This window comes from Quercus lobata, chromosome 11, assembly GCF_001633185.2.
Source record: "Quercus lobata isolate SW786 chromosome 11, ValleyOak3.0 Primary Assembly, whole genome shotgun sequence".
Lineage (NCBI taxonomy): Eukaryota > Viridiplantae > Streptophyta > Magnoliopsida > Fagales > Fagaceae > Quercus > Quercus lobata.
In genome coordinates, this window is record NC_044914.1 from 1,986,521 (window position 1) to 2,003,705 (window position 17,185).

The window sequence follows — 17,185 nt, forward strand, 5'->3', positions numbered from 1 at the left end:
CTGTTCAACGATCCTTTGCCGTTTGTGGGGCCTGGTCGTTGGAATCGCCCAATTTCATCGACTAGTGAGTGGATTGACACCCTTATTGGTAAGATTCATAATTCCCCTTCTTGTTGCTATGATTGTGCTAGGTTGTGGTCCTTTGGTTGTTCTTGGTTGGTTGAGTTGTCAAGCTGTGGTTTCTTTCAATCTCAGTATGCGTTTGTTAGCCTGAAATTGTAGAGGTATAGGTAGAGACTCAAAAGTAAGAGCTCTTAAGGAGCTAATACAAGCTTCAAACCCAGATTTGGTGTTCTTGTCTGAAACAAAAATCCATGCACCTAGAATTAATAGAATCAAAACCCGTTTGAACTTCTTTGACTGTTTTTATGTGGAAGCCAATGGACGGGCTGGGGGTTTAGCCTTGTTTTGGAGAATGGTTGTTGATTTGGAGATAGTCTATTTAGATAGCAATGTAATTGCTTCACTAATCTATTCTGATCCAGAAAGATCTCCATGGATGTTGTTTTGTGTATATGGCCCTCCTAGGAGAGCCAAAAGGAAGAAATTTTGGGCAAAGTTGAAAGCTTGGCAAAATCTTTTTCAGGGCCTTGGGCAGTAATGGGTGACTTCAATAGCATCAAGGGTTCAAAAGAGAAAAAAGGAGGATAACATGTAGGGGAAAGCTCAGTTAACAGTCTCAGGGATTTTATAAATAATACGAGTGCCATTGATCTTGATTTTATTGGTCCGTCCTTTACCTAGTCCAATAGACGTGAAGGTCTCGCAAATATTAGGCAAAGGTTAGATCAGTGTTTATGTGATCAAGAATGGCAGATTTTCTTCCCTAAGGCAGGCATTCGGCATCTTGTCAATGAGAATTCTGATCATAACCCAATCCTCTTAGATACCCATGTGGAGAACACATATCTTGTAAAGCCTTTTCGTTTTAAGGCTATGTGGACTAGGGATGAATCAAGTAAAGAAGTAATAGAAATTGCTTGGCAAACGAGAGTTGACGGCCCACAAAGTCTCAAACTGGCCAAAAAACTGGAAGCATCTAGGAGAAATCTTAAAAGATGGAATAAGAGCTGTTTTGGAAGTTCAAGAGAGAAAATTAAAGAGCTGGAGCAGAAGATAGCACAAATTCAGAGTTTAGAGGCCACAAAAGAAAATTTGGAGCTTGAAGCTTCGTTGAGTTTAGATTTGGATGAATGGCTAGCAAGGGAGGATCTAAAATGGAAACAAAAATCTAGAGAGATTTGGATAAGAGAGGGTGATCGGAATACTCGTTTCTTCCATCTCTCAACTTTGATCAGAAGAAGGAGAAATTGTATTCAAGAAATCAAATTGGAGGACGGATCTTGGATAAATGATGGGGAAGACATTCAAAAGTATTTTATTGAGAACTTTAAGGCTCTTTATCAAATCGGTTCTCCTAATATTCCGGAAAATTTGGAAAACTTAATAGAGCCATGCATCTCAAATATTGAAAACGAAGAACTATGTAGGGTGCCAACGAGAGATGAAATACGGAAAGTTATATTTGAGATGAAGTCTTTTAAAGCCCCGGGGCCAGATGGTTTTCCAGCACTTTTCTACAAACACTACTGGGAGATGGTAGGGGATCAAATTGTGTCAGCCACTCAGAGTTTTTTCAGAGATGGAAGATTGCTTAAAGGGTTTAACTAGACCTTCATCTCTCTAATTCCAAAGAAAAAGGGAGCATGTAATTTTTACCAATTTCGGCCTATTAGTCTGTGCAATGTGTGCTATAAGGTGATTTCCAAGATCATTGTTAACAGGCTAAGACCCCTCCTATCAAAAATAGTGGATCCAGCTCACGTAGCTTTTATGCCAAATCGCTGGATAACAGAAAATATGGCTCTTGCTCAAGAAGTTGTGCATAGTTTTAAAAAAACACAAAAAAAAAGAAAGAAAGGTTTTCTGGGGTTCAAGCTAGATTTTCAAAAAACATATGACCGTTTGGAATGAAACTTTTTAATCATTGTGCTCAAAGCATTTGGGTTTAGTGCTAAATTCACAAGTTTGATCCATCAGTGCCTCTCTACTATCCAATTCTCAATTCTGCTCAATAGTGGACAATGCCCAAGCTTTTTACCATCACGGGGGATCAGACAAGGGGATCCCATATCCCCATATCTTTTCATCTTGGGTAGTGAAGTGCTAATGAGGCTAATCAACAAAGAAATCTCTCTTGGGCGGCTGTCTGCTGTTAAAGTCTCAGGTAATGCCCATTCTATTTCCAAACTTTGTTATGCTGATGATTTAATGCTATTCTGTAAAGCTAAAATGTATGAGCTTAATGTTTTAGATATATTGTTACTGGTCGGGATAGGTCATCAGTGTGGAAAAGTCTAGGGTTTTTCCTTCCAAGGGTGTCAGCCACCAATTTTCAAATCAAATTAAAAGCTGTTGGGGGATAAGCAAACTTCCCTCAAACTCAAAATACTTGGGTGTGCCTCTTTTCTCCTCGGCAAGTAGATCCAGGGATCTAAACCCAATCAAAGAGAAGTTAGAAAATAAACTCTCGAGTTGGAAGAGCAAAAACTTATCCTGGCAAGGTAGAGCAACCCTTATCAAATTGGTTGCACAGGCCATTCTAGCCTATTCAATGATAGCCATTCAATATCCTAGAGAGCTGTGCAAGTGCTTGGATGCTGTTGTTAGATGGTTCTGGTGGAACCCAAAGTCTAATTCTGGCTCGTTCCTGACACCCATTGCTTGGTCGTATTTATGTTGGCCTCTAAAGGAAGGAGACTTGGGTTTTAGAAAATTCTGGGACTTCAATCAAGCTCTACTTTCCAAGTTAGCCTAGTGGATTCTTTCAGAGAAAGATTGTTTGTGTGTAAAAGTGCTCAGAGCAAAATACAAAGTTAGGGACAATTGGCTAAACCATAAGACTGTGGGGTCTCCCTCCAAGATTTGGAGAAGCTTAGAAGGCACGAAATCTCTGCTTGCTCGAAGTGCCTGCATGTTGATAGGTAATGGAAACACAATCAGAATATGGGAGGACACTTTGATTCCAGATCTTCCTAATTTCATCCCGAGTCCAAGGGAGGGGACCGGTCTAGAATTGGCACTTATTGTTTCACAACTAATCAACCAAGAAGGCTGGGATCTTACCAAAATAAGAAATACTTTTGATGAGACTACATCCCAGCTCATCCAAAAAATCCCCCACTCACGGCTTGCTCCAAAAGATTGTTGGATGTGGATCTCCAATAGCACAGGGGAGTTTTCGGTTAAGTCCGCTTATTGGTTAAGTAGAAACATTAGCCCTCCCATAAACCAAGATGCAACTCACGGCCTCATTTGGAAGTCAAAAATCCATGAAAGGCTCAAAATGCACTTGTGGCGTATTGCGGCAAATTGCTTACCTACTAAAGATCGTTTAGCCAGATTCTATGATTTAGATGATGTCCTTTGCCCTCTTTGCAAGGATACTGAAGAATCTAGCCTTCATCTCTTTATCTCTTGCCCCTTTACGAGAGCTGTGTGGTTTAATTCCCAATGGGGACTAAGGTTAGAAAATCTGAACTTAAACTCTCCTTCTTATCTTATTGGGGTCTTCCTTAATCCTCCCGCTGAAGGTAATATTGTGGGGGTTAAAAGGGATGAATTCTTATTGTTTGGGGCTGTCATTTGCGAAGCCATTTGGAGGGCTAGAAACCAAGCTATCTTTGAAGGCAAAGAAACTAATCCAATTGAGCTATGCCAGAAAGTTGATAAGTCCATAGGTGAGCACAAAATGCCCATAGCAACTTAGTTGGGCTTCCAATTGCCGAAACAAGATCAAAGGTGGAAGAAACCACCCAGAGATTCAATCAAAATAAATGTTGATGCTGCTTTCAAAGATGATAAATCCTCCATTGCAGCGGTTGCTAGAGATTGGAGAGGTGAAGTGGTTTTTGCTTGTGCTAAGAGAGTATATTCCAACCTCCCTCTTCAGGCAGAAGCAGAAGCCATTAAATGGGCTTTAAGTTTAGCTAAAAGTATTGATGCAGCTACTATAATTATGGAGAGTGACTCCAAAGGCTGTGTAGACGCTCTAGCTCCTTCTGGTAATCAGGTTCCCTGGAGAATTAGAGGTTTATGCAATGAAATTCTCAACTTCTTGTCACTTATTCTTGGCTATCATGTCGCCTGGATCCCTAGGGGGACAAATAAAGCAGCTCGTTCTCTAGCTAAGTGGTCATTTGTGAATAATGTTTTTGGTTCTTTCGATGTAGGTTTCAGCCCTTCCTGTTTTGAGCTTATCATTACGAATGAGGCTCTTTTTTCCTCTTTGTAGTTCCTTTGTCTTGTGAATAAAATTTCTTGTTCATCAAAAAAAAAAAAAAAAAAATGAGCTCTTAATCATATCTGACCTGCTAAGTGTATCTTATCATGTTAGTGAAGATCATAATTCTAATGTTAATATGAATTCATTTAGTTTTTACGTTACTATTATGTCCATGATTTGTCATAAAATTTAAAATACCAAATGCACCAACATTTTCCTAAATATATGAATACATACTCTCAAGATCTTGAACACAATTAGCACATAATGCATAACAAACTTAAGTCTATAAAATGTGTAGAAGAGGTATACTAAATAGGTTTCCTTTTCCTCTAGCAAAAAGGAATTATGTACGATTTGAATGTACGAATTCTAAGAAAAAGTTGCATATACACGGTTCTTTTAGACAAATAAAGTTGCGTATTGTCAAATATTATGGTGTGTCTTTGTGTGTTGGGAGTGACTAATTCTTGATGTATATCTTTTTTTTTTTTTTTAAAAAAAAAAAGAGATATTATCTAGCACCATGATTTTTTCGTGGATGATTGTCTCGAGGAATGTTTGCTTCTTTTTCCTAAATTATTGAAGGTTAGTATTATTTTTTTATCAACAAAGCTCGAGTGAAACTGTTGTTTCATTTTGAATTAACCGATTAGATGATTGATGAATATTTTGCATTTATAACTACTTATCCTCATGTTTGGCCCCTTAAAATTTGCAAAGAGCACATATCAAAGTTAAGGAATTGTAGTAAAAAAAAAAAATCATACTGTACATGATTGCAGTCAGACAAAGAAGACAAAGAGTTGAAAGCACAAATGAATTGAAGCAAGGGGATGATCATAATTAACAAGGTTTGTTACTGAGTATCATTATTTTTGTTTGGGTCTTCATTTTTAAACCATATAAGTTAATTACTTTGTGCAAACTCTTATTTTGCATGCATGTATTTAGTCATTCCTCCAAATTATTGTTATATTTCAATCATTTAACCTTATCATATTTTTTCGGAAATTGTTAAAATTTTTAGTACTATCATTTACACCATCTATCATAATACAACAACAATATCAACAAAACCTTATGCTCTGTTTGGCTGGGGGTTAGAAAGATGGAGGGATGGACAATGGTGGGATAAAATATATTAAATTTAGCTTTCCTTCATGTCTATTTGGTTGGGAGAATGGAAAAGGGAAGGGATGGAAAACTCCTCTGTTTGGTTGAGAAGAAATATTGAAGGACAAAAAACGTAATTTATATAAATTTAATTTCATACCCCTATTACATAAAAAAAGAAAAATTTAATAGTTTGTAAGAAGTAATTTAAAAAAAAATTATTATAGACTTACCTAGTAATACAACTAATAAAACATCTAGCCAAAAAAAAAAAAAAAAACCTGTCGTTCAATATTAAAACAAAAGAAGGCACAAACACACACAAAACAACATACATAGTGTATCTAGGCAAATAATAATAATAATAATAATAATAAAAGAACATGCCATTTGATTTTTTTTTTCCCTTTTAAGAAAAAAAACACACACATACACATCAACAACAACGTACATGGTACATTTAATAACAAAAAAAGAAAAAGGAAAAAAAGAAAACCAACCGGTCGACTTACATTTATACTATTTATAAGATGATTCTTTTTTTTGGACTGGACTTTTATGTAATTTAGAAATATCCTTAAACTTTAGGTTTAATGAAAAAACTTGAGGACAACCCAGTAAAAATATATCTCCAACTCCACTTCATTATAGTCTTCGTCCAACACTAAAAAAAAAAAAACAAACAAAATCCAAGTTTTAGTCCTGGTTCGGATTTTGCAAAAAAAAAAAAAAAAGACCAGGCCAAACCAATTCTATATCCATATAATTTTTTTATTATATATATATTTTTAAAGAACCTAATAACCTAACTCTACCTTTCTCTCCTCTCATTCTATTCTAGGGATAATTACAGTAAACCCACCTGAGGTTAGACCCGATAACACTATGCCTACCCGTGGTTCAAAACTTATCACTTTGCCCACCTGAGGTGCCTTCCGTTAGGGCTCTGTTACCCACCTCTCCGTTTGCCGTTAGAAAAACACATTTTTAAAGAAAAACAAACATAACAAAGATCAAAACATTAGGACTTTTTATTCCTTAAGAACTTCTTTGAGAACAAAACACAGGAATAACACAGATCAAATGCTATTCCTGATTAAAAGTGATATCATTGAGCATTTGTTTTTTTATTTTTGTTTTTTTTATAGATCTCTCAAACTTTTATTCAAACCAAACCAAACCCAAAAAAAAAAAAAAATTCCAAATCCCAGAAAATTCAAACCAAACCAAACCCAGAAAATTCAAACCAAACCAAACCCAGAAAATTCCAAATCCCAGAAAATTCCAAACAGAGCGATCTCGCCGGCGCGATCTCGCCTTCGTGAGATCGCGATCGACGGCGCGATCTCGCCTTCGCGACATCGCGCCGGATCGAGATCGCGATCGAAGGCGAGATCGCGCTGGATCGAGATCGCGATCAACGGCGCGATCAAAGGCGAGATCGCGCCGGATCGCGATCGCGATCGACGGCGCGATCTCGCGAAGCGTCGATCGCGATCTCGCATTCGCGAGATCGCGATCAACGTCGCGATCTTGTGATGGCGCGATCGCGATCGACGTCGCGATCTCGCGAAGATCGCGACGTCGATCGCGATCTCGCCTTCGCGAGATCGCGCCGGCGAGATCGCTCTGTTTGGAATTTTCTGGGATTTGGAATTTTCTGGGTTTGGTTTGGTTTGAATTTTCTGGGTTTGGTTTGGTTTGAATTTTCTGGGATTTGGAATTTTTTTTTTTTTTTTGGGTTTGGTTTGGTTTGAATAAAAGTTGGAGAGATCTATAAAAAAAAACAAAAATAAAAAAACAAATGCTCAATGATATCACTTTTAATCAGGAATAGCATTTGATCTGTGCTATTCCTGTGTTTTGTTCTCAAAGAAGTTCTTAAGGAATAAAAAGTCCTAATTTTTTGATCTTTGTTATGTTTGTTTTTCTTTAAAAATGTGTTTTTCTAACGGCAAACGGAGAGGTGGGTAACAGAGCCCTAACGGAAGGCACCTCAGGTGGGCAAAGTGATAAGTTTTGAACCACAGATAGGCATAGTGTTATCGGGCCTAACCTCAGGTGGGTTTACTGTAATTATCCCTCTATTCTAATACAATTGAACATATTTTTGGGTGTTTTGAATCAATTAATCCAAAATTATTTGCGAAAATTCAAAATATTAGAGCCCAACAGTGCATGCCAAGGATTGAAATTCATTAGATCCAAGCTTTTATGGGATTGACAAACCTGTCTAGTCCCAAAAATTGCAAAAATCGAACTAGACCTATGTATGAAAGGTGGTAATGAGTTAATTTCCATCTACTCCTATTTTCTCCCTAAATTAGGGGGATTAGTTTTTGGTGGTCCCGGTGAGGACACATAGGCCTCACTAAAATCTCCCCCCATTTTCTATGATTGAATTGATGTAAATTGGTTTTCTTTTTTAATTTTTTATTCCACATCACAATACTGACGCGGCATAAAAATAATTTTTATTTTAATCGTCAGCTAGATCAATATTTTCCTTACTTTACTTAATGACATGGACTATTTTGACACACTACAAAATGATTAGGGACTAAACCGAAAAATTTGAAACATTATTAACCAAATTGACACAATCTAAATGTCACACCAAACAGATAATTTAACACCACACACAGTAAAAATTGTTACCCACATCATTTCCTTTCCCTCTCTAGTGTTTAAAATCTTTCCTCCCATTTTGTAAAAAAAAAAAAAAAATCTTTCCTCCCATTTCTACTGTACCAAACACACTGAAACTGACTTTTATTTACCGTCTCAGGAGTTAGGACAATGAAAGCAAATCTTTTTGCTATTTGCTTTCTGGGTTTTTATTTTTCGTGGGGTTTGAAAGTAGAACCTGAATATACTCTTCAATTCTCTCCTTTTTAATCATATTTCTTTAGGTAAATTTAATAAAGCATTCTGACTGAGCCGTGTTTGGATATGGTTGGTCAAGTAAAGCTCTTCTTCTTCTTCTTTTCCAATAAAGGTTTCTAGACTTGACTTATTAATTTGAATTCTGGTTTTCTGTTTTTGTGGGATTTGAGAGTAGACCCAGAAATAGCTACAGCTCAGTTTACATCATCCTCAATTTCAACGAGGAACTTGTCTTCGTTTCAAGGGCTTCAACTATCAACAGTGAAAGTTAGTCCTTCAGTGGAGCATTTGGGAGTGGGGAGCGGTCTCTTTCAGAGGGCACTTACGGGTCTGGTTGCTTCCAAGGTAGTATTTTCATCACCCATTTTTGTTTCTCCAATTTATCAGTGTTTGCTATTGAAGTTTGTTGTATTGTAGTATGTGGGGATTTTGATTGTTGTGAATTATGTGTTGGTATGTGGCTGGTTTGGGTACTTTGGGATGGGTTTCTCTATAGTTTGTATGATGGTATTAGTTTGAAATGTGTGATCAAAGGGTTTAAGGGAAAGCTAGAACAAAAAGTTAAAAAAAAAAAAAAAAAATTACAGCAAATAATTTAGTGAAAGCTCTGGGACAGAAGACATGAGAAGTCGAAAGTTCATTCATAGAAGGTCTTAAAAAATAACTGTTTCAGCTTTATTACGCATAACTATTACTCCTCAATGAAAGTGCATTCTTTTCTCTTCAAAATTACACATTGACCACAAAGGAACAACTTTTCAAATCCCCCAATTACAGCTTTAGACAAAACATCTCTTCCAACATGATAAAACCTTCACCACAAGTTAAGGATTTACTACATCGTAGGATAAGGTGTTACCTAGGAGACACCAAACAAGCAAAAGATCATAGATCACAATTCTCATTCCACCCTAAGCCATCACACATTGTAAGAGGAAATGATTCACATTATCTTCATGGTTTTTACACATTGAATTACCAATCCATAATAATTAACCTTGCTTAAATTATTTGTTATCAAAATCTTCCCTACTACCATACAACACGAGAAGAAAGCTACCCTTGAGTTTGCGGTACACAAATTTGTCAGTGCTTTGCAAGGAAAATTTGTTCCTCCTTCTCTCAATATTTTATAGTAGCTCTTCAATTGGAAGTCTTTTTTTTTTTCAGTACAGAAATCATAATAAATATCTTCTAATAATTGTGCCATAGATTATATTTCCTAATCATGCACTGTTCAAATGAGTATAGGATTCCATTTAAAACGACCAATTCCAAACTCTATATAGTTTTCCGCTTTATATTCTCTATTTGTTGCGATTAGAAAAAATTAGGTTGTCTCTCCTTTATAGCAGACTTACCATTCCACAAAATTTAGAGCCATCACTGTCATATATGATAATATGCAAGGCATCCCTTCTTCTAATATGATTCCACAAACCCAATGCATACAATCTGTTGACCTTGCCCGAACACCAATTTGCACAAATAGTGCCATTCTTCTATTACTCTCTTCCAGAATGCATTTTCTTTGCATATCCCCAAAACCACTTTCGCAACAAAGCTTGATTACACAACAATATCTTCTTAATCCCCAATTCTCCACGCTATAGAGTAGAGGATTGCAACAAATACTCCAATTAACTAAATGGAAATTAAATTCGTCACCCTTGCCACCTCAAAGGAAATCCTTTTGAAGTTTTTCCAACCTATTTGCCACCCTATAGGCTATGGAAAAAATATAGGAAATATTTTGGAAGGCTAGATAGCATACTTTTGATTATAGTCAGTATGCCACCCTTTGATAGGTACAATTTCTTCCAACCAACCAATTTCTTATGCATTCTCTCTTGAATGGAATCCCATATATGCATTGCCTTGAAATGAGCTCCCAACAGTAAACCCAAGGACTTCAAAACATGACATCCAAGATTACCTACTAGTTTTTCAATATTCACTATCTTGCCTTCTGGCCCCGATTTAGAATTACATTCTTCCAACCAACCAATTTCTTATGCATTCTCTCTTGAATGGAATCCCATATATGCATTGCCTTGAAATGAGCTCCCAACAGTAAACCCAAGGACTTCAAAACATGACATCCAAGATTACCTACTAGTTTTTCAATATTCACTATCTTGCCTTCTGGCCCCGATTTAGAATTACATAGAATAATTCTCAAACCTAAAATTGGCTCAAAACAAATAAGGAAACATCTTAAATAATGAAGATGTGTAGAGTATGCATCACAAATGATGGGTGTGTCATCAACAAAAAGTAGATGGGATATTACCAAATAACCATTCAAATAACCATTCAAATAACCCCTCGAATTATCAAAGAGGAAACCATTCAAATAACCCCCTGACACTACTTTCATTATAATCCTTCTTAATGCTTCCTAACAACCACAGACAATAAAGGGGAAACCATATCCCCGTAACATAACCAATCTCATACTAGGAAAAAACCTAGTTGGAATGCCATTCACCAAAACCAGAAATCAGACTAGAAATACAAACCTTCATTTGCCCCAAAGCCACACTTTTGAAATAAATAAATCAAGAAGTCCCAGTTGAGGTGGTCATTAGCCTTTGCCATATTTAGGCTTCCAAATTTTAGACAACTATCCAAACATGTGATTGAGTCTAACTAGTCTATTGAGAATCTATAGTTGATCTCAAAATTTTGGGACTAAGGATTGGTTGTTGTATCCGAACATTCATTAGCTATGAGGATAGAATCAAGTATTTGTCGACCTTTAATTAATGCATTAGGCATATTAGACACAATCTCCCCTAATACCCCCTTTCAATCTATTTGCTTTTATAGGAATTAAAACCCCAAAGGTAGCATTTAAAAATTTTTCAAGCACACATTTGTCATAACTTGATGCATTGTGATTTTTTTTTTTTTTTTATTAAGTAAATAAACATTATTAAAAACTCAAATCAAGTACACAATGAAAGAGCAAAAAAAGAAAGAAAAAATAAAATAGGAAACAAACAGAGTGATTATGTAGCTCCTAGGGGGTCCACAAACTCTAAGAACTCCTCAATCGAGAACATCATGAGGGATGTCATTCACTCATATAAGGTTTTCAAAAACTGAAACTTCAATTTCATCATGCTAGTTTATGTACCTTCAAAACACCTTGCACTTAGTTCCCACCATATACACTACATAAGACAGAGCAGGACTACTAACCAACTGCCCCCTATTATCTCTTCTCCCAAATCATCTCAACTAGCTCAAGAGAATATGGCATCACCCAAGAAATACCAAATAAGCAGAAATACCAATTGATTTGTTGAATTTTAGTTTGGAAAACATGATTGACTACTGTTATTGTTATTTGTTGTAATTCAGTTTAGTTTCAAATAGAGAATCTATCCTTGAGGACCTTGACTATATACCTCCTAATTTTAGAAGGATAAAACTTTTTTATTGTAAGGTTGTTTGCCAATGAAACAATGAAAATGTATTTTGGGGCCCACAAGAGAAAAAGAAAACTGCTTTGTGGGTCATTTTTTTGTTAGAAAGTTCAGAACCAGTTCACTTTATGGTTTTTAAGTATGCTCTATTATACATGTCATATATGGGAACTTATGTGTTCAATACTTCTCTGTTTCTATGTAGCAATTTTGCTGTTTATTTCCTAGGCTTGGTTCTGATTTAAAATTAGAAGACAGTTGTTTATGGTCAAACGACAATATATACACCATAGCTGTGGATTTACATTTACTGAAATTCTGATACAGTTCATGTTATGCGTGTCTTTTCTGACAAGGTAGCATTTTGTTCCCATTTCTATAGTACACCAACATTAAGCCTTTGGGTGATAGAGTGTTGGTCAAGATCAAAACAGCTGAGGAAAAGACAGATGGTGGAATTTTGGTCCCAACAATTGCTCAAACTAAGCCTCAAGGAGGTGAGGTGGTTGCAACTGGAGAGGGTAAGACAGTTAGGAAGAACAAAGTAGACATCAATGTGAAGGTAACTTTTGCTTACTCATCTTTCTAGCTTCTAATTCTCCATTGTTTGTTCCTTTCAATAATTGCTTTTCTTTGAACAGATTGGCACCCAAATTGTGTATTCCAAGTATGCAGGGACTAAGTTGGAGTTCAGTGGTTCAAAGCATCTTATTTTGAAGGATGATGATATAGTTGGTATTCTTGAAACAGATGATGCCAAGGAACTTAAGCCCCTGAATGATAGAGTTTTAATCAAGGTTTGTTATATTTTTAAAGTTCATTACCCTTGCATGTATTTTCATGAAATGTGTATAGTGGAGTATAGCCAAAGATAAATAATAATGTCAATGTAAGGTCTCATCCTGGGGTTGTAGTCAGTGAACTGTTTTTGGTTTACTGCAAAATAATTATGTAGCTGTGCATGATATATCATGTCTGATCTTGCATTATGCTTTATTTATGTCTTTTCTTGGTTTATCATGTGAGCCACTGAGAATCTGAAGTAATATTTGGTATTATACCTTGTACGTTTGAACTCAAGTGCAGGTTACTGAGATTGAGGAAAAGACTGCTGGGGCTTTGTTGCTGACAAAGCTGACCAAGAAGAAACCTTCCATTGGGACGGTGAGGACTAGAGCATCCTCAACTTTATGCTCTCCCAAGCATTAGCTGACTGCTTGTTTTAGGATTGTAAGATGGGATTTCGGTGTTTGGGAAGATTAATGTTTGATGTTTATTCTACACTAGTCGTAGACCCACGCATTACGTGAGATAAATTTTTTTTTAGGGTGATCTTATTAAATATATTTGGTGTAATAAGTAATAACACTCTCCCATTCTGTTTATATTAATAACAAAATATTTTAACTTTATTTAAGAATCTGTTTATAAATGTTTAACCATGGTTAGTAAAGACATTACTCATAATTTTAGAATTAAAATACTAATTTATAAAATACCAAAACATTTGAAATGACAAATCTCTCCATAACTCATTGGGAAAAGAAAAGGAAAAAAAAAAGGAAAAGACATTACTTAATATTTTGAAATACACTTTAATTTAAAATTTTAAAATAAGAGAATTTAATTTTAAAATTAAGGTTAACTTTGGAACCTACCTTAAGCACATGCAAGTTAGTACACAATATTTTAGTATTAATTTAACAAAGTTTGGTCAAACAAATGTAAAAGGTGAAAATATTTTTTCCTTTCAAGTTTGAGGCAGAGTGTCATTTCTTCAAATCTCAATAAAGGGGAATGTAATTACCTCTATATTATTATTATTATTATTGTTGTTGTTGTTGTTGTTGTTATTAATAATTGATTTTTTATTTTCTTCTAAGTTAATAAAAACCTTACATATAACTTTTTATTTATTTATAGAATATACATTTTTTTAACTTTTACATATCTTTTTTTTAATGTCAATCTTTACATATACCTTAAGTAAACTCTATATATTCCACTTCTTTAGATGTGCAAAATCATAGACTACTACTTCATAATGATAGTAGCAAATTAGTTTTATCACTTTTTATCATAATTTCATTTATAACATTTTTTTACTATTATCATAATTTCATTTCTTATGTAATTTCTATTATTACATGATAACATCTCCTTTTAGTTATGAATTAGAGTTTGATTAGTTCTAAGTTTAAATATATTGCTATGATTGTGTTTAATTATTGATTATTGATTCAATTTTTTAAATGAATGTAACAGTTGATTTTATTGCACTGTAATGTTTTTAATGTTCTTCATATTGGTCATATTTATTTTGTATTTTTTCTTCTCCTTACAACCTCTTTGTTTTCCAATTAATAGTTACTAATTGACATTTGATTTTTTTTCCTTTACCATCTCTCGCTCTCTCTCTCCATAGGCAACCTATTGTTTTCCAAAACTTGATGATTATTTTATTGCATTAAATATGCATTGTAGTTTTTTTTTTTTTTTTTCATTTAATTTTGCTACCCTTAAGTTAGTATATCCATAACTATTAGTTTCTTTATATTATATTTGGTTTGATATCCTCATTATTATTATTATTATTATTATTTTTAATTTAGTGTTTCCCAATTGGCATTTGTTTTGTATTATTTTTTTTCTTTGATGTATTGGGTTTGAGAATGAGTGTGTCCCTAGTATTACTCCACTTTATGAGGACACTTTTATTTACTGAATTTAAGTAAAATTTTAAAATTTTAATTTTTTTAAATAAAAAAAATGAGAGAAATTAAAATATAAATAATTTAATGATATGGAAAATGTGGGGAGACGAATAGTGATATTAAGGTAGAAGGTAGTGGGGAGATAAAAAGATAAAGGTAAGGAAAAAGCTTGGACAAAGTGTAGATGAAAAAAAAAAAAAGTACAATTTTTTAAGGATAATTTTATTGATTTAAATTTAAATAAAATATTTCATGTTTAATTATTATATATATATATATATATATATATATATATATAGATGTGACTGAATTTAATTGTTGAATAACATAAGACGAGAAGAAAAAAAAGTAAAAATAAAATATACAACAATAAATACCAATAAAGAGAACAATTGCACATAAAAGATTTTTATTCTTTCTTATAACTCTAATTAAGATTGATAGTTTTTTTTTTTAATATGTGTTTTAGTATTGTGTTTTTTTAATTTCCCATTAGAAAGTTTTCTTTCCCTTTTATAATTTTCATTGAGTTTTGGTTTGGATTGATACTTAGTTGTTTTTGGAAATAGGAATTTGAATATGCCTACCAATTTTTTTACTAATAAATTATTATAAAATCTATTTTTTATTTCTTTAGTTTTATTTTAATTTTGGTTAAGTTAACCTTGTAATTTTGTGATGATTTTTTATTATTATGGTAATTTCCTTATTCCATAAGAGATGAGTTGTATATTAAGCAAATGTAACACACTAAAACAAAGTTAGAAGAATATGGTTCACCTTAAAAAATATTAATGAAATACACAAAAAAAAAATATTAAAATGATATCCACCCCAAATGTTTTCCTATAATGACAAGCTTTATCTTTTAACCTCTAAGAAATGCAATGCAATGACCAAAGGATATGCCCCTTTAATATATTGTCTCTGATCAAATAAACGAAGGCTCTTGTCCCTTTAGGTACAGGTTTATATGGAATTCAATTGTTTTCAATTTCTTCTTTTCTCTGTAAGAAAGAACCATCAACCTTAACTAACCAAAAAAAAAAACCATCAACATTAATTAGAGTTATAAGAAAGAACAAAAATAGGATAACATTTAACAATTAAAGAGAAAAAAAATTTAAAAAACAAATCTAAATGGCATTAACCAATTTGGAGTTTTAATGAACTCTTGGTCTACCTAGAATATAATAGAGAAAATAAAAATGAGACTAATACTAATTCTAGGAAACATATATAGAGAAATAGAAATAAGGATGCTAATTAAAGAACATTAGCAATACTATCAATCTCGTTTAAAGCTTAATCATAGCTCCACTAATTTGCTGACTTTCGACTTTTGGCTAGTATATATCCAAGCGTTCTCCAATGCCATAAAAATCCTTATTGTCTGGTTTTACTTGAATTCTGGTAAACTACCCAATCAAATTAAGGAGAAAATGAGGATAATGATTCTAGTATAGGAAAACAAAATCCCAAAGATTAGTAATTTGGCATAAATAGAAGAATGTATAAAAAATTCATCGAAAAATTGAGAGAAAAAGAGAGAGAACCTTTTTTTGAATTCTAGCAAATGACCCTATTAAATTAAGTGAGAAAATGAGCATAATGATTCTAGTATAGGAAAAAAAAAGAAAAAAAAGAAAAAAAGAAAGGATTCCCAAAGATTAGTAATTTGGCATAAATGGAAGAATGTATAAAAAAATTCATCGAAAAATTGTGAGAGAGAGAGAGAGAACTTCTTTTTTGTGAGAGAAAACCATGCATAGAATGGAATAGATAGTTACAAATTTATAGTAAGAGAATATGAATAAGAAGAGACAAAATAAAGGAAGATGAAGAGAAGGAAGAAGAAAATATTTATGTAGAGGGTAGTGGGGAGATGAAAAGAAGGAGAATAATATTTATGTAGAAGGTAGTGAGGAGATGAAAAGAAAAAGAATGATATTTATATAGAAGGTAGTGGGGAGATGAAAAGGTAAGGATGGAGAAAGTGTGGAAAAAATGTAAATATTAAAATAAAATAAAAAGTAAATGTTAAAAACAATTATAGGAAAATTAGAAAGAAAATGATAATGAGGTGGACAATGATGTGGCTCAACTGAAGCATAGCAATAATAAATGTTATGCTTCAACTTTTATATATATATATAGATATAGATTGGATGTGACAGGTGATTGCGGTTGGGCCTGGTCCTCTAGATGAAGAAGGCAATAGGAAACCATTATCCCTCGCCCCAGGGAGCATAGTCATGTATTCCGATTATGCTAGGATTGACTTTAAGGGCAAAGACGGTTACGATTACATTGCTTTAAGGGTTTTAGATGTTATGGCTGTTCTTTCTTAGTTGTCAATTAAATGCTCTTAGTATGTACCTCCAAAATTTTATGCAGAAGTGCCTCAAGACATGGATTTTGAATATAGTTGCACTTTAGTCTTTAGAGTATGCTGATTGCAACTTTGTTTCAGATTCTAGTATTTTCAGTTCTTTGCATAGTTAACAATTAATACTAGTTCATTGAAACATCCCAAGTTCATTTGATAATGAATGGGTGTATTCTGTATTGTATTAAAATCTTCATTTTAAATGGATCCATTTCGTTATTTAGATTAAATTTTACCAATCCAACTAAATGGAGATTTAGAGAAAAAAATTTCTTCTAACGTTGTCAGATTTGGTGAAGCCAATCACTGCAAATGCCTTTGCAAGGCTTAGTTCTTTTAGTATTAGTAACTGTGGGGCCCA

General features: G+C 33.7%; 1 protein-coding gene across 1 annotated transcript; it reads left to right on the forward strand.

Moving 5' to 3' along the window:
- Positions 1 to 8,413: 8,413 nt before the first annotated feature.
- On the forward strand, positions 8,414 to 16,904 carry LOC115968466 (20 kDa chaperonin, chloroplastic-like; the record flags this gene model as incomplete). Its single annotated transcript, XM_031087870.1, has 5 exons — positions 8,414 to 8,632; positions 12,104 to 12,283; positions 12,363 to 12,518; positions 12,808 to 12,885; positions 16,613 to 16,904. Coding segments are annotated over 5 exons (807 nt in total), but the record flags the coding sequence as incomplete, so codon positions are not given.
- Between the last annotated feature and the right edge of the window lie 281 nt (positions 16,905 to 17,185).